Source organism: Canis lupus, chromosome 26 (genome assembly GCF_011100685.1).
Source record: "Canis lupus familiaris isolate Mischka breed German Shepherd chromosome 26, alternate assembly UU_Cfam_GSD_1.0, whole genome shotgun sequence".
Classification (NCBI taxonomy): Eukaryota; Metazoa; Chordata; class Mammalia; order Carnivora; family Canidae; genus Canis; species Canis lupus.
The window spans coordinates 3,252,375-3,279,449 of NC_049247.1; the positions used below are offsets into that span (position 1 = coordinate 3,252,375).

The 27,075-nt window shown below is 45.3% G+C and overlaps 1 protein-coding gene across 1 annotated transcript in view; it reads right to left on the reverse strand.

Moving 5' to 3' along the window:
- Window positions 1-27,075, reverse strand: part of TMEM132C (transmembrane protein 132C) — a 203,009-nt gene that overhangs the window by 169,817 nt on the left and 6,117 nt on the right. Inside the window, 1 exon segment of the mRNA NM_001197119.1 lies at window positions 25,055-25,949. Coding sequence (NP_001184048.1) covers window positions 25,055-25,949 — 895 coding nt within the window.

Genomic DNA, 27,075 nt, shown 5'->3' on the forward strand with positions numbered 1-27,075 from the left:
AGAGAATGGGGGATGGGGGATGGCAAGATGAACAGAGACGGAGGTGGAGGTAGGGAAAGAGGGAGGAAACAAAGAAGTAGAAGGCACTCAGAATGAAAGTAATAACATGGATCCAGTACTTTCAAACAGCAAACTTACTCTTACACAAAGTCACCACATTTTTAAAAGATTTATTTATGAGAGAGAGAGAGAGACAGAGACAGAGAGAGAGAGAGAAAGAGAAAGATTACAAACAGGAGGGGCAGAGGGAGAAAAAGAGAATGCCAAGCAGGTTCCATGCTGATCACAGAGCCTGACATGGGGCTTGATCTCAAGACCTTGAGATCATGACCTGAACCGAAATCAAGAATTGGATGCTTAACCAACTGTGTTACCCAGGCACCCCACAAAGTCACCAAATTTGATGGAGGTGGTGTGACAGTCCAAAATCCAGAAGTCGAGTCACCGAGGCTGGGCAAAGACCACAGCTGAGGTCCAGGAGGCACCTGTTAGGATGCAGTTGTCCATTTTCTCCCATTGTCATTGATGTCAGAAGAGTTAAATATCAATGTAGGTTTGCCAAGGTGTATGTGGTGTGCCTCACTCAAACTGGTTCGACCAATCAAGGAATATACAACCTCAAAACACAGGTATCTCATGGGTTTCAGAGTTGGCTACTCCAGAGGCTTAGTCAATTATCAAGGACTGCCTCCTTCCTTCTCTCCTACCCACAACCTCCCTCGTTGGCTTTATCCTCAAGCTGGTGTACAACTGGCCACTGAATTCCAGGTGTCACATCAGACACAGTGACACTCAGAGAAAGAAAGGAAACTTTCAAATGACACCAACTGGGACCCATGTCTTTTCTTGAATCAATTAAGGTTGAAAGGGATGGATGTTCCATGGACGCACTGTGAGAGTTTTAAGATATGGCCCCAAATTCCTTGACACTTAACTTCTTTTATCAAGAAGTTGAGTCTATGTGCCCTCCCCATAACTTCAACCAACAGAGAATGTCAGAAAGGTTGCATGTGAGTTCCAAGGCTAGGTCTGGAAAAGATCTCTTGGAATGCTTTCTCGGAGGACAGCCAGTCACCAAGTCAGAAATCTGACCACCCCGAGGCCACCATATTGAGAGATCACAGACTGGGCTACCATTAACGGCCAGGCTACACTCCCAGTGGACAACGCCATCTGACCCAGTAGAGGTCCCACATCATTTCAGCCTCAACCGACATCTCTACAACCTCAGGAGACACCCCAAGGAAGAGATGTTCTGGAAAGCCTTGTCCCAGCAAAATCAGGAGCAAAACAAAAGAGTCATTTTAAGCTTGTAGTTTTCGGAGTAATTTGTGAACAATAGCAACCAGATCAAGAATCACAACGACCTCCGGTGCTGGAGGAGAAATCAACATTCCCTGAGGTATATGGATAGCTAAGGGGGGTGAATGTATGAACTTGCACTGAACTGAGAATGTTAGGATGGAGCAAATGGATGCTGGGTAGGCACCAGCAGTAATTTCTACAACTTTGAAGAATTCAATGCATTAACCTCCTGTGAGTTAATTTGTGGCAAAGTATTAACATAGTGCCTGGCATATAATAAAGGCTTGATAAATGATAGTTATTTCTATTATCATTCTATGTGCAAATGGACTTAAGAGTTTCTCATACACCTTCCCAAAGAGTTCACAAGTAAAATCTGGTTATCTTGCCTACTTCCTTGTTGATCTAGGTGGGAAAAAATGCACAGAGTCAAAGACAAATAGATCTTCCTTTCAAATAAAAAGGACCCCATAGCTAGATGTCTTTATTGAGCATTTTGTTTCTCCTTCTCCACCTCCTGACTGATGGCCTCCACACATTTTCCCTTCTTTTCCATAAGAGTCTCTCCTCAAACCAGCATTCTTCTCAGACTCAAGTAAAAAGGTGCTTGATCTCGCCATGCTGATCAGCCCATCTCTCTTGGTTTTGACAACTTAAGAACCTGTACTCCTGCCCTTCCTTCCTTCCTTCCTTGCTTCCTTGCTTCCTTGCTTCCTTCCTCTTATTTGAAGATCTCTAAGCCCTGAACGCTGCCCTTCTGCCCCCATGCCAGCCACCACCAGCCACAGTCTTCTGAACGCTTCCTGCTTGCATGATTCCAGCGTGCTTCTGATTCCCAAGGGTGGATGGCTGTAGACTTTGACCAAACATGGCTCCCACCAGCATTCCCGCTACCCATGTCCTTTGCACCTCTTCCCACTGACTCAGAGCTCCCCTCCTCGATGATTCTGGGCTGGCCAAGGATGTGCTTTGAACTTGGCAATTTCTACATTTGTTCTCTCGAAGTCCTGAGCTGCCACAGGAAGAGTCCCAGCAATGATGCTGGAGAGACTGCAGGGAGGGAGAGATGCCAGAGGCCAGAAGAGGTCAAGGAGAGAGAAGCCCTAGCTGGGAGGGCGAGGCGGGGAGAGCCTGCAGCTGCCTGGGGAAGCCCAGCTTATCCTGCAGGAGCAGAGCCCCGCACGCGGGCTGAGTCCTGGGTGACCAACCCAGGAAGCCATGAGCAAATCATCCTGGGTTTGAGGGTCACATACCAGGCAGCAGTAGAACCCTCAGCAGGTCACCACCCCGGGAGGAACTCTTGGTCACATTGTGACAATGAATCAACAAGGTCCTGTCTTGCATTTCTCCCTTGGGTTATTATTTCTGCACACACAGCTCGCCCTCAGCTCACTGGAACAGCCACGTGTGTACAGTGGTCACAGATGTTCTTATACCTGGGGCACCTGGGGGCTCTGTCGGTGAAGCATCTGCCTTCAGCTCAGGTCATGATTCTGGGGCACTGAGATAGGACCCCATGTTGGGCTCCCTGCTCAGCAGGGGGTCTGCTTCTCCCTCTGCTCTTGCTGCTCCCCCTGCTTTTTTTTCCTCTCTCTCTCTCTAATAAATAAATAAAATCTTTAAAAAATAACTCTCTAAAAACAAATAATGTTCTCATCTCCATATGCTATAACTTCTGTAACGTACTTAGTATTTTTCTTTACAACAACTTGCTTTATTTACTAATAAGTGTACTAGGAAATGAAACTATATATTACTATTGTGGATGGAAAACTCACATCCCTTGAGAAGAGTGGAAGGGTGCCTTAATGCTAAAACTGCTAGACGCTGACCCACAGACCAGGAGCAATGCACGAACCACACCTGAAAACCTTAGGTCCACCTGTGGAAACAGATGGCTCTTCTGCGTTGTGTCTTCTCTCTCCTCCTCAAATCATTTGCGGATGTAAGATTTGTCGAGAATACAGTAAAATCAGTTTAATTTTTGTTTTAATCTTTTTTTCTTTTTTTTTTATTATTATTATTTTTTTATTGGTGTTCAATTTACTAACATACAGAATAATACCCAGTGCCCGTCACCCAATCTTTTTTTCCTTTGCACGATCACCATACTTTTAAGCTACTATATTTTAGTATCTGATCACTGCCTGCCATACAGTGGAAACTCCATGAGGACACTCTTTGTCCGTTTCGCTCCCTTTCCTACATCTATCAGGATGTAGAAACTGCCCTTAGTAGGTGCTAATTACATACAGACTAGCTAAAAGAATAAATGAATAAATTAATGATTTATGCCTCAAACCCTGTAACTCCCCCCGCCCCCAATCAAGAGTAAACTTGTTTGATTATAAAGACTCTCCTGGGAATCTTTTTTTCCCCCCATAAATCAATACTGTTTGCACAAACCCAAAGTGAAATGCTCACTTCCCTTCATATTTTAGTTGCAAACGCAATACATTTTTGATGGTGTATTTATTTTCTGCCAAGTAACAATGGGTCTGATGAAAAATGGGCAGCCCTGAACCTTGGAATGTGCGAGAAAGAATAATGCGTTGATTAATCAACCTCACAAAATATGCAGCCCCCCCTCTCCTGCAGAGGGTGGCGGGCGGAGACACACACAAATGGGAAAGGATGAAGAGAATCAATTTTCTAGGAATCAGAAGGCCAAGGGGGCCAGAGAGAAACCAAAGGCACATTTTTAGCCTTCCATGCCTATTTCATTTCTTCTTGTACTTAGCACACCCGAACAACACAGCAATGCCCCTTTTTCATTAACCATCTTTCCTGTCTTCCTCTGATTCTCGAGGATAGACAATGGAAGTATATAAACATAACGATTTTTTTTTTTTGCATTTTGTTGCAAAAGAGGTATCACCTCAGTAAGCCAAAAAATCTACGTCCTTAGCAAAAGTAAATGCGAAGTGACCCCACGTCTCTGATACTGATGTTTCAATGGGGCTTTCACTCCCCAACTAGAGAAACCACAAATGGAAAACTTCAGATCCATTTTTGTTTTCAATAAAAATCTTGTTTAACAGCATCATGAATATTCATGCTTTCGGCTTACTTCCAAATAAAAACAAGAGAAGCCAAATGAAACAAGAAAAAAAAAAGTAGTTCACTCAGCTGCACAAAGGTTTGAAGGACAAGATTTTATGTTTTAAGACATGTGCATCTGTTAAAAAAAAAAAAAAGAAGAAACAGAAAAAACTTAGAATAATCAGAGCACGAAAAGTGCCAGCATCCACATCAGCAGTTCTGAAGATTTCAGCTAATTCCTCTCTGACTTTGCCATGTTTGCCTTATCTGAGGACCAATTATGGCATTGTGTATGCACCATTTTTTCTGTAGATGAATTCAATCCAAATGATTTGTAAATAATTTAGCCTCAACTCTTATCTATGACACCACTAGTTTTATAACCTAATTATACTTTTCACATACATATTAAAGCAAATGGTAATTACTAAAGGAAAGAAGCATGCCCATTTAGTAACTAAAGTTTGGTAATATGGCCATTGGCCCATTCACCCTACTTCTGAAACGAATTTTCTACCCAACACTGGGCATCTCATTGGCCTTCATATTCATGTGACGGTCAATAACAGCTGACCCCACCTGCCATGGGACTCGAGGACAGAGCAATGAGAAAACAGCCTAACTTCAAAAGATCTTCCTTCAGTAGGACCCCCAAGTATAAAAGGAATTGGGCGCATTCCACCATTTATTCTAGATCCAGAAGTCAGGGTTGAAGGCCAGGCCCTTGAATGCTCTGCACTCATGGTAGCCACATATGGTAGCCAACATGCCAGCCACATGTAGCTATTTAAGTGAAAATGAATTAAAATGAGATCTAATTCAAAATGTAGTGCCCCCATCTCACAGCCACATTTCAAGTGATCAATAAACATCCAGGGGTAGAGGCTGCTCTGCTGTCTAGAGCAAACATATGTAGGCCTTCTCCATCACTACGCAAAGTTCTGCCGGCTAGCTCTGCTCCAGGAAGCACTGTGCATTCCCTCCATGCCCAAGAGCTACTTTTTATAGTTCATTTATGAAATTTAGTGCCCCACATACTCTACACTGAGACAAGGATCCATCCCCAAATCTTCATACGAAGATGATTTCATTCTGAAATCTTCTGTATTAAACTTATTTCCCTGTGGTTATCTTGTTGGAATTTTCTGGAATCTTCTGGGTAGTAAACATAATTCCTTCTTTCAGAAGTTGCCTCCTCCTGCTTCCATGTGTCAAATATTCCTTCACCTCCTGGCAACGTGTCCACCACGTGGAACCTTCCCCAGGAAGCAACAGCCTTATTCACTTGACTCTCACATAGTTAAGAAGACACCTGTCAAAAACACACTGCTATTTTTGAGATACTGGGATCATTTACAGCATTATTATCTTGTACTCTGATGGGCACACTGTAATACATACGTCGCCAAGCCCTGATAAGACTGCGTCTTTACACGTTACATATTGGAAAGCTATTATGACTTCCTCTGTAATGGAATCGTGATAACATCAAACAAGAATGAGGTTTTGTCTTGGCTTCAGTCCAAATGGAGAAGTCATCCTAATAAACTGGAAACAGACCCAAAGCCCAGACTAATAAGGAGCTATCTGCTCTGCCTGTTTCTTGCAGTGGAGTAGGTTAACGCAATTAACTTGATGAAGCCGAGCAACCGCTGCAATGCTCGAGTCAGGACTGTGAGCAAAATGCCTCCAGGGATCAGGAGAGCAATTTAGGTATAAGTAAGGAGATCCTGGAGGTGACGGAGCAGAGAGCAAACCTCCCCTCCACCCCAACTCAGATCAGCCCCAAGTTAGCTCCAAAATCTCAGGAGCAGAAAAATGGGCTCAATTTTCAGATCTTCTGATTTTTTTTTAAGGGACAACGGAAAACCAGATTCTTAAATACAATTTATTTTTAAAATTCTATGCACCCCCAACAAAACATGTCCTCAAGTCCCCAGATCCTAAGCTACGTACTCAGTAATGTTTTGATGAATCAGTTAATAAAGGAGAAACAAAAAGTGTAATTTCCTGATTAGGTTATCCCTTGTGGTAGATCACAAAAATGACCACAATACTTGCCTCCCCTGCCAGGAGTCCCCTAGCAAAGTGACTTTGCAGCTCCTCTCATGAAGAGGGAAAGTCTATGTCCCCATCCTCTAATTAGTGATGCACAAATCCCAAGCTGGGGTGCGTCCCTGAGCCCTGGGACCGCCCTGTGAACAAGCCCAGGCCAGCTGCCAGCTGATGAGACACATGGGCCTCGAGGCCCCAGCGTCCCTGTGCGCGGACAGCCACCCACAGAAGCAGAGATGCCAGCTGGGCCGACAGGCGAGTAGATCTTAGGAGTGAGTACAGCCCAGGTCACCACTGCCCAGCTGAGAGCTGCATGGATCATGGACCCATAAAATCAAGAGCCAAGGGGAACACCTGGGTGGTTCAGTAGTTGAGTGTCTGCCTTTGGCTCAGGTCATGATCCCAGGGTCTTGGGATCGAGTCCCACATCAGGCTCCCCACAGGGAGCCTGGTTCTCCCTCTGCCTATGTCTCTGCCTTTCTGTCTGTGTCTCTCATGAATAAATAAATAAAATCTTTAAAAAAAGAAAAAAAAAATCACCAGCCAAGGAAATCATTGTGTTGTCAGCCACTAATTTCCAGGGTGATTTCTCAGGGACAAACCTCCCGTCACTACCTTCTTAGCTCAGTGTCTGTATCATCCGGGTTCACACCCCAGCTTCATCAGTCATTAGCTCCGTGGCTTTGAAACAGTTCAGTGTCTCAATTTCCTCCTCCATAACAAGATTGCAATAATTTAATGACAATAATAATAATAATAATACTTTAGGGGGTCTTTATGAAGATTTCCTGACATAGGACAATCCAGGTGGCACATTGGACTAACATCAGGCACACCATAAGTTTCCTAACAGTTTTGTATTCTTCACTTGATTTTTAATTTTTAAAAATTTATTTATTCATGAGAGACACAGAGAGAGGCAGAGACATAGGCAGAGGGAGAAGCAGGCTTCCTGTGGGGATCCTGATGTGGGACTCGATCCCAGGACTCTGGGATCATGACCTGAGCCAATGGCAGATGCTCAACCACTGAGCCACCTAGGTGCCCCTCTTCACGTGATTTTTAAAAAGGATGGTCCTTTTTTTTATCAGAAACAACTTAAAAAAATAAAAAAGCAAAGAAGTCTTCATTTTGCAACTGTAACCCTCAGCAGGCCACTTCTTCCAGAAATCGGGCACAGGCGGGAGGCTTGTTTAAGGGATTATATTAGTATGCTTTTGAGAAAGTAAGAGAAATAACGACATGCATCCCAGGGCGTGCTGAGACTGTCTCATCCTAGCTCATGAGCCCACGTACTAAGTCTTTGGGAATTTTACGAGCCAGACAGTAATGTGGATACTGGGGGTATTTACACCACAGAAACCGGCCCACACTATAAATAAGGGTTGTCTTTTCCCCTTCCCACAGAGAAGGGTTACCAGATACTTGCTGGCATCCCTCTGCATGCATCCCTTACACACTCAGCCTGGTGTCAAACACCGTCGCTTCTTTAACAAGAATCTGCTGGCATCAGATTTCTTTGTAGGATTACCTCTGATCCCCTGTGTCTCTTTTTTTTTAAAGATTTTATTTATTTATTTATTCATGAGAGACACAGACAGAGAGGCTAAGACATATGTAGAGAGAGAAGCAGACTCCCTGCAGGGAGCCTGATGTGGGACTTGATCCAGGACCCCAGGATCACTCCCTGAGCCTGGGCCACCCAGGTGTCCCTTCCCCCCCCACCCTGCCCTGTGTGTCTTGAGTGATTTTTCAGAATTAGAGGTAGAAAGAGCTTTATGGTCTCCTAGACCTGCGACTTTGGCATCCATATATTCTTCATTCATGTATATATGCACCTACGGAACCACTTTCAGAAAACAGTAGTGTCATCAGTCCCCAGACGTGAATTGTGAAGGTATTGCCCTTTTAATTTGAAGAGGGACATTTCTTGTGACGTCATTTTTAAGGGAAGGGCTAAAAATGGTTTGGAGTACCTGAATTACTGCAGTACCCCCCCCCCCCGAAGTACAGGCCCCCAAGTAGAGGGGCAGTGTGCAAGGCAGCGGAGGACAGAGCTGCAGAACAGAGTCCCCAGAGCCCAGAGACTGCAAGTGCTGCCTGTGCTCTTTCTTGGTTGACCGTGGAATCCAGTCAACAGACATTGGCTCACTAGTCCACTGAAGGAATGAAGCATGAATGAATGAACGAATGAGATGCAGAGATTCAGATGCTTTTGGGAAAATGGTAAGAATGGCATCCTGCGATCTGGGGAGGCTGGTGCTCCTAAATGTGTGGCCTCTAGGATCAGGTGGCCGGGCTTTCACCCGAGGACAGATGCTTAACGCTTGTTCCCACTCGAGTGTCTTGCGTCCCCATTGGGACTCACCATGTCTGCCGCTCACTGTCCCACAAGGCTGGTGAGTCTGTCTTCACCTCTCATGGCCCGGGATCCGGAGCTTCTCAGTTCTGAGACTTGGACTGGCAAATGAGTTCCTCAGAAGACCCGAGGAAGGGTCGACCCTCGCATGGACACCTGGGAGTCTGATTGCTCCGGAGCTGGTGATGATTTTGTGCAGACAGTGGGCAGAATCAGGACTGCCACCTGCTGAAAGCAGAATTCCCTCAACATATCTGAGAAGGCAAACACTCTTGGCTGCAGATAGACACTGGACCACACAGTCCTTCCCTGGTGCTTATTTTTGATAGCATTAGGAAAAAGAGGATATACACACATAACTCACTTTATCACGCTTTGCAGATGTGTTTTTCACAAATTGAAGGTTAGAGGCAACCCTGCCTTGAGCAAGTCTGTTGGTGCCATGTCGCCAACAGCGTGTGCTCACTTCGTGTCTCTGTATCACATTACAGTAATCCTTGCAAATAGTTCAAACGGTTCCAATACTATTGTATTTGTTATCTGTGATCAGCGACTAGGAGTTGTTGGAAGCTCAGATGATGGCATTTCCTAGCAATAAGGTATTTTTAATTAAGGTATGTACATTATAGACATGATGCTATTGCACACTTAATGGACTATGGTGTAGTGCAAACATAATCTTCATGTGCACCAGGAAACCAAAAAATTCATTTGACTTGATTTATGGCAATAGTCTCTTTTTGTGGCAGTCTGGGACTGGACCCGAGGAGTCTTGGAGGCCCGCCTGTGCAGAAAACACAGCACTATAAAGTTGTCAGCAGCTCTGAAGATGACGGAGATTAATCATCTCACATTCATTAGGACTCAACTATTGTGACTCTTTAGTGTTTTGTGGTGTCTCCTTTCATGTTCTACAAACAGGCTTGGCTGTGTGTCTGAAGATAGGACATTCTCAAAACCAGAGCAAAATCCCCAGGGGGTGCTTCTTAATCACTCTTTACTCCATTAGGGAAGACTTCATTCTTATTCCACACAGATTTTCAGTCCGTGCCAGAACCCTGACAGAGACGCTCTCTGGAGATTTTGCAAATGCCAGGCACTTGGGGTGACTCCTCGGCACTCCAGCCCGGGGATGGCTTCTCAGCAGCAGCCACAAGATGCTCCTGGTGAGAGCAGGGATGGGCTGAAGAGCCTGAGAAGACAGCTTGTATATGCCATCGGACTGGCCAGCTCTGCTGGGGAACACCTGCTCCACACCGCTCCTGGCCTCTCTGGGGGATACGGAGCCCCCTAGGACAAGGCACACCACCTTCAATGTCCTGGCCTCTGGTGACATCACAGTGGAGCATGGCTCTCTCTGCCCCAAGTCTACTGAGGGCTCTGAAAGCACAATGACATGGCCAAGCTCAGACTAGGACAAGCAATGAGGGGCAGCGATCTTATCATCTGTGCCCTTTCTTTCTACCTGTTTCTTTGTTCAGTTCAAGTAGAATGCACATCCTTCGAAAGGTTTAAATTAGATGGCCAAAATGATAGCAATCTGGAGGCTAGGGGAAAAAAAGTTGCAGGAGTTTACATAACATTTCATGCAAAAAAAAAAAAAATTCACCGATTTCCATAGCAACAGGCCTCCCGCCTGAGCTTCTGGAGACAATTCAAGAGGCAAGGAAGAACCATCAATGTCAGGTGACTGAAATTTCAGGGATTTGTCGGAGGCTTTTTCCAGATACAGGTAACTTTTTGTTCTTTTTGGACTAAGATTCTTAGTGGCTTCCAGTAACTGCAAGAGAGGGAGAGCCTGATAGAATGGCCTTTTCGCCTGACAATTTTAAAATATTTGGCTTTTAACCTTCTCCATCTCTGTTAGTTTGAAAAATACAATTTCTTACTGAATTCTCTGAATATCAACTTAAGGCCACTTCATGGACGTCTTTCCTCACAGTTAATTGTGGGATTTGTACTCAGGAGCAGTTGGGAAGCCAACCAAAGAACCCTCATCAAATCCTGTCTGCGCAGGTGGTGGAAGGACACAGGGTTGCCAAGCCCATGTCCCCAGTGAGCAGGAAAGGTACGTCCTGCCACTATCTTGGGTCAAAGAAGAGTGGAGTTTGTTTCTTTCTACAAGTACCTGAATGTGGCCCAACCTGAAAGCCAGAGCCTAATGTTGCCCCCTGCTCCAGCCACACAAATCCGTCAAGTGATGTCATTAACAGACAGAGGATAACAGAATCTGAAAACTCACTTAATTCATCATGAGAAAACTGAAAGAATCGCATCATAAATGTCTCTGAAACTTTCACCTAAATTGACAAAATCTGCAATTCTCCCATGCGTACTTTTGCTTGCCTGTCTCTCTAAGTATACACATTAAGAATTTCAAGCTGTTGGCAGTATTGGTTTCTTCGGAAAGCTTCTGGTGGTTTGCTGATATCTGCCTTGATTTTCCCATGAGACTTACTGGATGAGGGGCTCCCTGCACCCGGTACGACCACCCTTAACCAAGGACCTCTCCAATGACCTTATCACCAGATAAGGTCATTTTGTGAAGTCCCTGATGGTTAGGACTTCAACATGTAGTTTTTGCACACAAATTTAAGCAATAATACCTGGGAACTTATTCGAAATGGAAATTCTCTGGCCCCACTCCACATCTGCCGAGTCAGAAACTTTAGAAGTGGGGTCTGGTGATTGACAGTTTAAAGGTACAGTAGGTGATTCTTGTGCCCTTTCTAGGTAGGGAACCCTTGGTTTAAACTACTCCCGGCTGAGAGCTGCTCAGTGCAGCTGCAAGCCCCCCGCTGATGGATGCCCACCCCAGAGGAGCATCTTCATTCCGTGGGGGTTGAGGGTGAGTGGGGAACCCAGCCCTGGGGCTCCAGGCCCCACTGGCCTTGGTTAGCTGTCTGCACTGCTCCCTAGGCACATCCACATCAAGAGAATATTCCCTAATCAATAGGACTACTTCATAGGCTGTCCATTGATATGTCTCTTTTCCTTTGAAAACAAAGCCAGCATTTGTTCTCAGCTGCTTCTCTGTCCCTTTAAAGAGCACAGGAAATACGGGAAATTGTGTGAAGCTCAGGCCCTTTGTCCAGACACATCACTCCACTCCCACTCCTCCTGCTCTTTCTCACATGCTGGGCACAGGAGAAGTCTGAGACCCCGTGTGTTCCCTGTTTTCTCTGGAGAAAGAGAAAAGACGGTCACCGCTTTCTGGTCTTTCCAAACTTCTCCCACGTGTCTCTCAATCCCTTTAGGGTCCTGCCAACATATAACCCCTTCCAGGTCCCATCTGATGCTCTCTTTCACCGTACCCTCAGTTTAGGAAAATTTTTATCTAATCTTTTGGAATAAGAACAAACCTGATAAAAATTTTTCCAATTTTTTTCCAGTTCAAAAGTTAAGGGTTTTGCTCTCTTGTTTTTGATTTGTGCTACAATATCCCATGCTTCATGGAAATCTGTATAATGTATGCCTGTTAGGCTTGAATCTTGGGAAGAACCATGGCGGAATAGGAAACACAGTGAGATGGAAATATCACTTATTAAATAAAAAATATGATCCCCCCAACAGAAGTTAGGCTGATGGATGGTTAAGTACCTTTCGTAGGTTGACAAGGAATGGGGAGATAGTCTCTTGAGCTCATTAGAGACTCTGTAGTCTGAGTGGTTAGTGAGAAGAAGGCCCATTTGCTCCCTGACCCTGTAGCCAACAGCTCAGCTCAGTGAAAACGGTGCCTCCCCACTGTCCATCTTCATGTAGCTGCCATGTTAGAGTCTCTTCTCCCCACTGTGCATTTCAGGATGGCATAATTGGGTTTGTCAGCTGGATGCAATCTTTAGCTCTTCCATCTGAGAAATGCTGACACTGATCTATCAGCTCTGAGAGCCAGTCCCGTGCCTAAGAAGCCTGTTCTGGGAAGTGCTCATTAACAGCTAATGAAATGAATGTAATTGAAGTGTGATACACTTTCTGCCAATGTGATATCAAGGATGGACTCCGTCTTTGAATATACCTCTCTGATGTTATCAAAGCACTGTTCTTCTTCTATTTTTTTTTTAAAGAAAGTATATTAAGACATACTTACTACATAATATAAACTAACTAGATTAGGTCCTTGCTCTTTGGTAAACATGAAAATTGGCCTTGATTTTAATGGCTTATTGCCACGATATCTGCTGCCAACATCTGGGAGGAGTGTTGCAAAGAAACAGAGCCTCTTACACTGCTAGGCAAGGTCATTATGTTCCCAACAGACAGTTCTCACCACATGCTCATGGGTACCTTCATGATTCACCGAGAACCACAGCTGACTTCTAAGCCTGAGAGAAGGTGGGTTATTACCTGTGATCATAGCCATGCCCCACGTGCTCATCAACCATTCATTTTCCTCGGGGTTTCTCAATGCCAGCATCATTGTCTGGCATTTTGAGCTGGACTATCCTTTGATGGGGGAGACAGAGGTTGTCCTCTGCATTTGGGGGTACCTAACATCATCCCTGGCCTGTATACACAAGATATCAGAGGAAATGTTCTCCCAGCTTTGATAACCAGGTATGTCTCAGGATGTTCCCACATGTCCCCAGGGAGAGGGATAAACTGGGTCCCTGGTCAAGAGCCTTTGGCTTTTACTGAATGAAAGCAAGGGGATCCCTCCTCCTAAAGGATATAGATGCTACCATAGAGATGGGAGTTTATCAGCATATTTTGGGGTGCATCTGGTGGCTCTCACCCAAGAGCAGCTGTAATATCTCTCTCTGTAACTTCAGGAAAAACATAATAATAATAAAAATAATAATCCAATAATAAACAATATTTATTAGGTGCTTAAAATGTGCCAAGAACAGGTTAAAATTCTATCCCACTGAAGCCCCCTAATATCCCTACCAGTAACTGCTACCATTCTTATCTTCATACAGAAATTGAGGCAGAGAGGGGTTGAGGAACCTGTCTGCATTGCACTGGGGAGAATGATAGATTCAGGATTTGAATTCAAGCATCCGTTTCTAGAGCTTACACCCCATCCCGATGCTACTGGTGGACATCTACCGCTCCTTCCTGCCCAGTGGGTAAACCCGCTGTCTTCTAGGACCTATATTTCAGTTTCCCTTTTGCCAAACACTCTGCCTCTGCACTCAGTGAACATGTTTTTAATGAGATTAATACACCCCTTGCAAACGTGAAGGGTAGCTGAGTGAATAAACACATTTAATTTGGTCACAGTAAATGGAGTAGGGATGAGTACATGGCTTACACCAAGCCAAACAGACTTCACTTAAGCTCATCTATTACAAAAAAAAAGACCACTTACAGATTTTTGCTGTGGTGGCAGTGGTGGTAAAATACACGTAACATGAAGTTTACCATCTTAACCAATGTTAAGTGTACAGTTCACTGGTATTAAATACATTCATAATGTTGTGCAACCATCACCACCATCCACCTCCACAATTCATTTCATCTTGTAAAACCAAAACTCAGCACCCATCCATAGATAATTCCCCCATTCCCTCCAGTCTCTTTTTTTTTTTTCCCCTCCAGTCTCTGATGGCTGCACTCCTACTTCGTATCTCTATGACTGTGAATACTCTAAGTACCTCATATTAGAAGAATCATACCATATTTATCAGTTTATGACTGGCTTATTTCACTTTGTATACTGTCCTCAAGGTTCATTCATGTTGTAGCAGGCATCAGAATCCCCTTCCTTTATAAGACTGATTCATATTCCATTGTATGTGTGCACTACACTTTGTTTATCCATTCATCTATTGATGCACATCTGAATTGCTTCCACTTCTTGGCTTTTGTAAGTAATGCTGCTGTGGGAATATGAATGTCCCTTCTAGATCCTGCTTTCAATTCTTTGGAGCATATACAGAGAAGTGCAATTGCTGGATCATACAGTAATTCTATTTTGAGATTTTTGAGTACTGCCATACTGTTTTTCAGCTGCACCATTTTGCATTCTCATCCTTAGGACACAAGGGTTCCAAATGCTCCACGTCCTCATTGATGCTTGTTATTTTCTGCCTTTTCAACAGCAGCCATCCTAATGGGTGCAAAGTGGTATTTCATTGTAGGAGATGTGTACTTTCAAACTCTAAATAAGTGTTGTATGAACCAGCAACCACTGGAGTCACAATGGGGGGAGCCAGCAAAGGTTGGGGACAGCATGAAGACAGGGGTTTGGATGATGGAGTGAGAGAGACTGAATCTCAGAATGGGTTGTTGAAAGAACTGCACGGCATGTTGTGAATGATGACTTGCCAAACACTATGCAAACATCATTTCTAGAAGCCCAACAGGGCCATCCAAACAGCAGTCCCAGGAGGAGCCAGGTTGTGGCTTCTCAGGAGCAATGTGTCCAATCCAGGCAGAGTGGGTAAGAGCCTCTAAAAAGGCCTGTGGATTCCTTTATGTGGTTGTGAATTCTATTTCTTAAAGGTCTCCCTGAGAAATTCAAAAGAAGAGATGCTTTCTTCAGGAAAGCAGGTCTAAAGTGATCACAATACCAGAACAAAATGCAAGAAGATGTTGGCATTTTAGGGGAATGTGAGATAACAGTCTTCATCCTTTTCTTTCATCATTATCTTCACATGTGGCTCTATCCAAGTGTCAGCCACTATCCCGGTCTGAGCATGCTATCTGGCCAATGTTTCCGAGGTACAGGGACAGAATAAGAAAGCCCTAGGTGACAGAAGTTAGGCTAAGGTAGCAAGGCCAGGCCTTGAAAATATGGGTTTGTCCTGGGGGAAAAAGGGCAAAGGACAATGGAACCCCGGCCATGGGGGAAGTGAGGCCTTTGGGCTCATCTGTAGAAATGGCTGGTAATTGGGCCCGAGATCTACAGCCTTCCTCTCTCCTGCTTTGATCCCCTCCTACATGCTCTACCATATTCTCCACTTGAATCCATGTCCCCATTTGCAGGATCCCCTCCTTTCTAAATAAAAAAAGTGCATCACCCTTCTGAAAGTAGACTAGAGCCCAGCTGGCCACAAAGGACTTGTAAATACAAGAAAATATACTCAACATGTTTAGGAACGCGGGGAATGGGAGCTGAAACAGCAATGAGATTCCAAAGAAGGTTCCAAACAAGGAAGGTGTAATGCAGTTGGAATGCTTTTTAAGTTAAGTAAGCCTTGTTTCCCTTTCTGAGATTTTAATTCAGCCAATAATTCTTGGGGTTGCAAGACATAAATGGTTCAGATTTCCCATATTAAGGAATCCTGCAGTAATGTCATGACACCAAGCAAAGTGGCAGCAAATCAACACTTGAGAATATTCCAGGGGTGCCTCAGTGGCTCAGTCAATTGCTGTCAAGCTCTTGATTTCAGCTCAGGTCATGATTTCAGAGTCCTGGGATCAAGCCCTGTGTTGGGTTCCATGCTCAGCGGAGAGTTTGCTTCTTCCTCTGCTCCTCCCCCTGCTTGTGTTCTCACTCTCACTCTTTCTCTCTCAAATAAATTTTAAAATCTTAAAAAAAAAAAATCCCAGTATGGAAGCTCGGTCACTGGATTGTGTGACTCTTGATCTTAGGGTCATGAGTTCAAGCTCCATGTTGAGTATAAAGATTACTTAAAAATAAAAATCCTTTAAAATACCCCAGTATTCTGGGACACTGGAATATCTCATGCTCTTACTGCAATTGCTACCTTAGCCTGCCTCTGCTCTCCAGAAATGCCCAGGTAGACAAGTCCCCCTTATGCACATGGTAAACTGCAACAGACACAGCTGTGATCCAGGAAGCTCAAAAACGAAGATGCCTTTTATTTTTTTATTTTTATTTTATTTTATTTTATTTTGAAAAGTAAGATGACTCTTAAATCAGTTAAAGAATGTGGAACAAAGGAGGCAGGCTTAGGTCAGGAAGCCTCTGCTTCCTTTCTCTTTTCCGAGAGCTGGAGTCAATTTTATGTGTAAATGTTTTTCCCACAACAGTCAAATGTCTCACCGAAGCCAGGCTGCCTGGCAACGCAGATGTGTTGTGGGGAGCCAGGGAGGGGGCCCTGGGCAGGAAACATTATTTCTTCACTTCTTCCCAAGCAGAAAGAAAATTGTTCCTTTTCTCCGTTCCAGAAGAATACATTTAAAATGACAAGCTGAACAAAATGAAAACAAACCTTTCCTTCGGAGACATTCAACAGGGAAATGAATTTTAGACAGAGTGTGGGAAAATGAGTTTCCAGAATTGTCTAAATTAGCTCCAAATCTGCAGGCAGTGCTACCCCAACTGTGTTTTGGGGTCTCCTCCTCATAATAAGTCTGGGACAGTCGGGTCATTCCCGAGAGCTCCACCTGGCCCTGTAGACAGATGCCTGGTTGGAAATGAAGAGCCAAATCTTCCAGGGGCAAGCCAAGGATCTGGAAATTGTCTTTCAGGCCTCTTCATATCCTTGAATCCAAAGGGGATCAAAGAAAGAAGAAAAAAGCTCCCCCAAATTCACTTAGAACAGCATGGGCACAGGTTGTAGTCAGAAATCAGAGGAAGGATTTGAGAGCAGGTGCCACTATACCAGGCACAGAAGGTGCGTTTATTGAGTGGTTTAAGGCTCAGATCCCCATCTGTAGCTCCACTCTCCCACCAGTTGGAGCTGCCAAGGGGGCGCACAGTAATTCAGAAGATCCCAGGATAACATCGTGGAAGGCCTTGAAATGCACGGGGTAGTCCTGTCCTCTCTGGAGTAGATGGAAGGGTGGGCTACCCCTCACTTCATGTCCAGCCAGGCCCCCAGAATGTGGCATCACTGGGAAACACGGTCTTTACAGATATAATTAGGTCAGGATCTCCAGATGGGATCAGAGTAAGGAAAAGTGAGGAGATTGGAGACATGGACACAGAGGGACACCCAGGGGATGGCGTGTGAGGACAGACTTGGGGTGGGGGCAATGAGGCCAGGAGCCGAGGCAGCAGCTGAATGAGGAAGAGGCAGGAAAGGATCCCCCCAGCCCAGGAGGGCCTGCCAGTGCCCTGACTTCAGCCTTTTGCCTCCAGAACTGTGATAGACCATGTTTCTGATGCTTTAAGCTGCTCAGTTTGGGGTAATTTGTTACAGAAGCCCAAGGAAATAAATACTCTCTGCTGCTTTGAGCCACGACTTAGATCAGGAGACACATCTCAGCCCAGGGTCACCATCAGATCCCCAGGCCTACAGGGTGACACTGAAATGTGAGTCTGTTGTCCACGTGTATAAGCCCAAAGGTTGCGCTCAAAGCCTGCATTCCTAGCCTCTCGGGGAAACCAGCAGACCCGGCTGCCAGGCTCTTGGGCCCTGTTGCCACCAGGAATCTGGCTTCTTCCGTCAGTGTCATGTTTTCAGTCTCCATGCACCCCGTGGCCCAGATCGCTACTTCAGTCTCTTCTTTTTTTTTTTTTTTTTAAATTTTTTTTTACTTTTTTTTTTTTTTTTTTACTTACTTCAGTCTCTTCTATGGCCACACGATATTCCATTACACAGATAGATCACATTTTGCTTATTTATTTGCTGGTTGATAGACATTTAGGTTGTTTCCATGTTTTGGCTATCATGGATAATGCTGCTGTGGACATTTGTGTATTTGTGTACGTTTAGTGTATAATGGAGTGTAAATGGATTAAATACTGGAGTTCCTCAATTGGCTTCAGTCTATCAGGAAGGACACGCTCCGTGAATCCCACCAGCCAACCAGCAGTGGAAACCCAGCACTGTGCCCTTTGCACTGGGCTAGCTGGGTACCGGGTTTACCTATAAAAGGTCTGCATCGCAAAATCCTTCTAGAGGAGGGAGCAGCCAGTCAATGATCACTACCGGCATTCCCTCCTCATACATTTAGCATCTAGGAATGAGTCCACTGACAAATACCATCCTGCTTGGAAAAATAACACTTCTCCCAATACCCCTGCATACAAAGTCACTTTAGCTCATCTCTTTAAAAGCCTCTTTCCTTGCTTCCGCCCCTTATCCTTTTATTTATTTATTGGAAGATGCTGGGAACGCAGAGCAGCTATTAAGTGCACAGGACGTTGTGTTGATTTGGTTGGGGGGATGCCGGTTCTTAACGAGAATGAGCACACATGCAGCAGTCAAGCCGGAACAGAACTCGAGAGTCAGTAGCCCTGCATCCAAGGCCGTCTGTGCTCCAGCTGAGGGTACCTCCCCTGCTCCACGATTCTGTGACCCTGCCCTACAAAGCAAGGGTTATTAAAGTAGTTGCATGGCAGCATAGAGTGTCGCTCTCTGCTCCCTTTTTATTGTTCTGGGAAGCCTACCTCCTTCCTTCATAGTGTTTTACTTAAAGAAAAATCCTCTCTTCGGATTTATGCCCCGAAGGCTGCATTATCAATGCTGGCACATGAAACCTACCCAGAAAAGACAAAGCAGCCCTGCACACTGCTGCCCTATTGTCAGGTGTTCCTGAGAACCTCACAAGGCCCCTAAGAAGGAACAGAGAGGGAAGTGTGTGGATTGCTGTTGCTACTTCCTTGCAGGGCTGGCAGGTGCAGAGGGCAGCTAGCTCAGGGGAAGGCTTGGTGGCTGGTCCTGGGCTGGCAGGACATGGAGCGCCAACCTGAGGTCCACGGGAGTCCAGGCACACGGAGGAACTCCCTAGATCTTCAACTGTCACAGTTTGGTAAGTCTCCCATCACAGACAGTTCCTGTTTACACTCGATGATCCCCCTCTGAGCATATGTACAGTCAACTACCGGCCACAGTCCCTCATCTTCAGAGGCCAGTGGAAGGCGCAAACAGACCTCCAGGACACATGATGACTTTAAGGTCACAACACTGATGGGAAAGAACTTCTCAAATGCTAATAGAGCACAGACTGGTTCAGCAAGCTGCTAGCCCAGATGAAGTGAAGCAATAATTAATCACAGGAGACTGAGTGAACGGATGGAGGGACTCTCATCTTTATGACAAACATTGTTGGTTCTTTAATATGTTGTTTTCCAGACTGAAAGGACCCCTTTCCTCCTCTCTTTTAAGAAATTTATAACTTGCAACAATTTGATAAAGCATACAACTGTAAACATGGATTGAAACATTTTCCTTCTTCTCCCTACCTGATTTCTCTAGAATTTAGAAACTCTTAGCAAATGAATATTCTCACTCTTCATGACAAGATAAGTATTAGAATACGCTCAATGAAAATCTGTTCTTTTTGCAGTGGGATGCAGTTAGAGAAGTCCATAGCCTGGTTTCTTAACATAAAAACACTTTAAAGTCTATCTAAGATTCCTTATTATCAGACAATTTTTAAGAACTGAGGTTGACTTTGAGAAGCCAGTGAAGCTCCTTGGATATGACCAGAATTATTACTGAATATCACATTTGAGAATAGAACCAGAATCAGTATCCTTACTACATTTATGTCAAAAATCCAAGTTTAATAAGACAACTTATTTTTTAACAAACAAATGCGTTTCACTATGACTGTGATGAAAATGAAATAACTATAAAAAATTAAAAATTGTATTTCAGTTGGAAAACTAGAGCGTACCTATAATCAGACTCTCATTGTTAATTGTTTCTGAGGCTTTGTGCATGTAAACTTCAGAGAAATCACCACAACGGAACATACCCAGACAACCTCCATGCCAGCTGCCAGGTGGGAATGCCAGTGACATCACCAAAGGGTCAAATTGCCAACCAGGGTCTCGAGACCTGTGGAACTGAAGCCACCAACCTCATTCTACCCTCTGAAGATGTTTCCAACACAAATCAAGAAATTTTCTCAACTGGCTGCTTATAATCTACTTAGATTATCAACCTTTGCTTTTCTTATATTTCTAAAGAGATATCTCTTATTAAATGATTAATTGCTCCCATCAGACAGAGACCTGGTTTAGACCTGTTTATAGCACCATCTCCTGAAATAGAACATTTTCAAGTTCATCAGGCCCTAAGTGACCATGAGGATAGGTGGTTGCTAATACCTCATGCCATAGGTTCACTTTGACAGGTAAAACCTGACTCTGATTATAACCCATTTGAGTTGCTTAGTTGGTTGGGTCTTGGCTTCTGGGCATCTGCTCGGGGTGGGAGGGGTTCATTCCTTGGCAACTGTTGTCCAATAGTCATTCTATTGACCTGTACCTCCTCCCAGGGTTTTAAACGCTCCTCGGCAGTCATTCACACATCAAACGACGTCCAGTGGGATCAGGCACCTTGAGGACCTCACTGACCCTACCGCTTGGGTGCGTGGTGCTGATGTACCTGTTGGAGCAGGGGAACGTGGGAGGCCCCTGCCTGGCTGCATTACCAGTGGTAGGGACGGGAATACTGTAGGAGCTGCTCACACTGTCAGTTTGCTGAGAGACGGACCCCAAGTGTAGAGGATGTTAACATCATACACGAACAGAGCCCAGCCTTGAAAATTCCCTGAGCTGACAAACCCGGTTTCATCAGACAAGCGAAGCTTAATTCGGCTTGTTTGGCAAGACAAGCGAGGCCAACTTGACCTGGGTCATTGCTTGCTTATGTCTCGGAAAATCATACACAAGACTTAAATTGTTCCCCCAAATTGATAGGAGGTCACCACTCACCCCTTTGCTTTCATTTACGAAAAACCTAACATCGTGAATGATGCCTGTAAAGAATAGTCAGTCCCTGCCTCGGGGCTCTGAGAGTTGCTTTTCTAACATATATGCCAACCTCCCGCACCTCCCAAGCTTCATTCCAGGCTCTGCTTTGAGGGCTCCTCATGTGCAAATGGTCCTTTTGGTGCGTTCACAATAAACTTTTACTGACTACCACTTCAGTGTTCATTAGTTTAACTTCTTTTTTATCCCTGACTTTGGATACAACAAAGCAAGCCTGTCCTCAGGTGTGGAGGACCATAAGCTACCTCCTTTGTCTTTGGAGGCATTAATTCAGTTACTGAGTGATGAGGCCGAGGCAGGGTGGCCTCCCCAGCTCTCCCCTCTAATGACTTTGCAAGGCCAGGACCAACTAAGGCAGAGTGAACACTGATTTGAAACAGGAAGATGTTCTGCAGACTCTAACACAGAGCTTTGAGGAAGCAGCGGTCATCTTCTGCATCCCAAGGCCTTCTCTGTAGCATCCAGGCACGTGGGGGTGGCAATGGGCATTTTCAGGACTGATGACTCCAGTCACCAATGCATTTTGGAAGCCCTCAGAATAGTGAGTAATGCCTCTGCTTGCTGTAAGAATCTCAGGAACTGATTTGATCATAAATCACGGATTGCCTTTAGATTAAATTCACGAAGTTACCAGCGAACAGCAGGCTGCTTCTTTGGGCCTACAGAAGACAGTATCATTTGTGAAAATGGTCCTATAAGGGAAGCCTAGGTCAGGTTCCCAGATAGACTATTGGCCCTATAAAACCCCTAAAAAGTCCTAGCTGTTTCCAAATATAGCCTTGTCTCAAAGTCATCATGCAAGGTGACAAAGGAGAATACCTTTGGATTTCACAGTCAGTAGAGGTCTTTCAAGCTCTCCTGCAAATCCCCCAAATCTCTCGGTAGAAAGGTACCAGCAAGGGCAGGACAGATTTCTCTGTGATCCAACCTGCAGCCATGGGTGGAGCTGCTGGAGGCACGTGGGTTCCCATGCATGAGCATGCATTCTCATGTAGTGTCACTATCCATGCCATGTCTGTGTACATCCTCTTGCATTCTTTTACTGAATGTTTTATCCTTGAAATAGTTCATTTAAAAATGAAAATTACTTTTAACTAAGTTAAAATTACGTATGTTATCTGGAAAGAGAAATCCTGTTTCCCCCGTGGTCTGCCATCAGTCATGGCGGTGGCATCCTTCAGCCACACATCTGGGAGTCATTCTGGACTCCATGTCTCCTCTGCCTCTCCCCCAGGACTCGGTGCATAGTTGGAAAGATCAGGAAGGCAGAAACAGAGATGCTGCACCTCACGGCAGTAAGTAGCATCCACCCCAGAAGTTCGCCAGCACTGCTCTCTGTGCTCCAAAGCACTTGTCATTATAAACAAAACAGAACAAACCAAAAAACCAGTTTTGCTCTTTAAACAAAATTGCAGTGAAGTGGGAATCAATACAGCATGGAGAACAGACCTTGCTGTGGTTTTATGCAAGGCACGAAGTCCTTTTCCTGCTAAAACAGAATTCAGCACTCAGGGAAGTTTGATGGATGTTTAAACACAACCCTGTTAGGGATATTCAGCATTCATAGAAATACTTTTTATGTTCCAGGCGCTGTTATAGGCATCTTACAAATAAATATTGGCCCACGAGGTCCTCCCGTCCTCGGAAGCAGGAGGTGCTATGATGACATCTGATGCAGAAATGAGGGGACAGAGGTACATGGAGGCCAGGTGAGCTGCCCACCGTCCCACCACCATGAAGTGGAGGAGATAGGCTCAGAGCTGAGCCAGCTGAGTGCAGGACCTCATCCTCAACACCCTTTTTGCCTGTGATGATGACAAATACAGAAAACAGCCTCTTCTGTCAAACACACCAGGTCTGGGGGCCCACCAGCAGCTGAAGGCCTTGCACCTGGGACCAGGGACCTAGTGGTTCACCCAAACCCACCCTTGGTAGACCACACAGCCTGCATTTCTGAAAGCAGAGTTAAGTATCAGTACAAGCAAGATAATTATGACTCTGGAATCCTAACACGTGTTAGTGGTACCATCCCTGACTTCTGCATCTACTTTCCAAAGCCAAGGCTGTATATATTTATTTTATAGTGAAATGACCTGAGGGACGCCTGTGTGGCTCAGGGGTTGAGCGTCTGCCTTCAGCTTAGGTCGTGATCCCGGGGTCCTGGGATCGAGTTCCTGCACTGGGGTCCCCACAGGGAGCCTGGTTCTCCCTCTGCCTGTGTCTCTGTCTCTCTGTGTGTCTCTCATGAATAAAAAAATAAAACCTTTAAAAGAGAAAAAAATTGCCATCCTGGCCTCTCAGTTGTGAGGTTGACACTTCCACCAAGTCTCTGGCACCCTGACAGGGAGGTGTGTTCCCTCATACACGGTCAGCAGGTGCCTGCCTGGCCCCACTGAGTCTGAAGGTAGCTGCGATGGGAGTCCTCAAAGGGCAAAGTGTGCATCTTGTGAAAGATGGAGGATTTCATAACATCACTGATCATGATGTTGTGGAAGTCCTCAATTGTATCCAGATCTCACTGGCAAAGGAGGATCTGGTAAAATTAGCCTACTTAAAAATTGCAAGAAAAAATTCCAAGGACGATGACCAGACAGACACATTGGGAAAGAATTATGAGAATCCCAAGGATGCAGAAATGCCTTGAGAAACATTGAAGCCTTTGAGTGCATTTTGTGAAAACAAACTCAAACAAAGCCTTTGAAAATGAAAATCACCATTCTTAAAGTTATACAACAAAACTTACACAAAAAGGAATATGCTATAAAATAGTATCACTCTATTTTGCAGTTATTTTCCCAAGCAACTCATTCAACATGTGATTAATTTTTTTTTATTCCAATGTGGAGATGTAATTATTACCTAACTAAGTCTTTCCTCGCTAGAATCGGAAAAAAATTTTTTTATCATCTTTATCTTTTAAACAAGTCTCAAATATTTTCTCGTTATTATGAAATCCTGGCCCACAATTTAAGAGGATTTTCTGTAAGTGGCTCTTCTCCAATATGAATAACCCTCAGAAGGCAGACACTCCCAGATGGACTTCGGAATCATCACAGAGTGACAGAGCAGCCCTATTAGAACTTAAGCAATCTGTTGAGCCAGCAGTGGTGACGGCAGGTGGGTTATCCCATTGTTTCAATTTATTTTCTGTTCTTTCTTTTTTTATGAGAGGGAATACCTCTGTGCAATAATTTTCTGTTGGCCAGACTCCTTTAATCACAGCTAAACCATGCTCAGGAACTGAGCTTCACCCATCCCCAGCCTGCCAACAAGAACCGCACCGAATTCTTGTTTAAAGGATGCTTCCTTGCCTTTTTTCACGTACACACACAAAGTAAAATATTATAAATATCATAAACCCTATGTCTCTTCTTGGGCTCTGAGGAAATATGCTCTCAATCATGCAACAAGTATCTGTGTGTCTATGAAAAAATTCCAAGCCAAGGAAAGAATCCGATCCTTCTGCAAGTTCAATGACAAAAGAGAGAGTGATTTGATTACTCTTGCTTCTCTTGGATGTGGTTTCTGGCCCCCTCTCTCACCCCCTGATCCACGATGGATGAGGAACTGCTGCGTGCACCTGGGCAGCTGCAGGATCCAGCTTCACTGAGAAGCCGGAGCATCCCCCGAACGTAGTGAAACCCCAGGGATCCGGTGCCACCGCACCCTAGGCGCGGACAAGAAGGCCCTGGGCCAGCCTGGGCACCTACCTCAGGATGAAAAGGTCCACAGTGGAGTTGCTGGCGATGGTGACGTAGGCGGTGACCACATCTCCTTGCTTGACGGGCCGGGAGGGCAGCCAGATGACCACGTTGCTGTCCAAACGCAGCTCGCTGAGCTGGGTGCTGTCCTGGGCCCGGTAGAGGCTGACGGCGCCGATCCTCTGCAGGTGGGGCACGGCCTCATCCAGCCCGTCCTTCCCAGGCCGGATGGCGTTGCCCTTCCTGACGTCGCCGCCGCCGCCCGCACAGTCCCCGCGCGCATCCCCCGGCTGCACGGAGTAGTAGAGCTCCACGGGGCTCCCCTCGGGCGGCCCAGGCGCCCGCTTCCTCCCGGCCACCACGGTGGGGGGCCCGAACCAGGCGGCCAGCAGCTCCAGTTCGGCCACGCACAGCCCCAGGGCGCCCTGCAGCCGGCAGCCGGCCCGCACCTCCCGGGTCTCCCGGAAGGCGAACAGCCGCAGGCAGGGCAGCCGCTCGCCAGGGCTCTGTGCCGCCCAGTCCCGGCCCAGCAGGTGGAAGAGCACCTGCACCCGGGGCCGGCTCAGGTACACCTTGTCCCGCAGGATGTGCGCCCTCAGCCTCCAGTTGAGGGAGAGCTTGCTGGTGGCTCCGAAGGGGCTGGAGGGCAGCAGGAGGTCCTGAGGCACCACCTGCTCGATGGAGAAGGGCCCGTAGCTGGCGTTGAGCACTGGGGGCCGGTTGGCCTTGTAGGTGAAGAAGGACTCCACCCTGGTGTGCAGGCTGGAGTTGCGCAGGACGTCCTGGTTGGCCTCCTTCAGGAAGAAGGAGGTCTCTGCTCCAAGGATGTGGTAGCTCACAGGCAGGAAGGGTGGCAGAGAAGAGAACCGTGGCACATTATCTGTGATCCCCCGGCCCTCGATCACTACAGAGGACAAAGAAAGAAAAGAAAAAAAACGAAGATGAGGTTAGGGCTGGACTCCTTGGATAGGAAGTCTATAAGCAACTTAGAAATGAGGATGAACATTCCGGAGCTCACATGGCTAGTATTTTCATGGTCCTCCTGGGATAGGCCAGTAAAGGACTATACGATCTGCAAAATATATACTTGTATTAGGGGGAGGTTAATGAGATGTGGATGTTTGTATATTAGGAATGGTTAAACAGTGACAATTACATAATTCCACCGAGCAGAAAGCTGGCAAGATAGCCACGAGTGTGAAGTTGGGATGTTTATTAATAATTTGCATGAGTTTAAAACATATTTAATGGCATGAGTACATGAATAGAAAAACAGACCAATGGAACAGATGAGTCCCTAAATACATTCATGTACATCTAGAAATTTATTAGCGTGTGATACAGACAGTATCCAAATCATGAGGCAAAGAGAGATTTTCTCATAAATGGTTCTAGGACAACTGGCTAGCTACTTGAAACAAAAGATGCAATTGAAACAAAAGATACAATTAGATCCATACCTCACACCACACACAAGAATAAATGTCAAGTGAATCAGTAATCTAGATATAAGGAAATAATTTATTTTTGGTACTAAAAGAAGACAGTGGATGAACTCCTTTATCAGCTGAGTGTAGGGAAAGCTTTCTAATTACAACTCAAAATCCAAATGCAATTTTAAAAAATTGATAAGCTTGCTTACGCAAAAAAAATAATAATCTTTTGCATAACAAAAAATTCATAAAGCCAATAGGAAACACAGCACATAGGGAGACAGTGGCTTATGGCACTTGACCCAGCCTGGGGATGGACTCTGTTTGGTCCATTGTATTTTAGAAGATCGATAAGATGGGAACTATCTTGAACAACTGGGAAGTATCTGGGTTTCCAGCTTCTCTTTACACATGGGAGAGCCTGGCAACATTTAGGTATTATGCCCACCTGGTAACAAGGGGTGAAGTCATTCAGTAGGCCATGGCACTCAGGGAAGTTACTTCCTTGTAACTGCACAGGTGCATCTAAGTCAGAAAGCCCTGACTGCAATCTGCAGCCTGGTAAGCCAGCCTACCCTGGGGGCTGGGGCTCAGTGC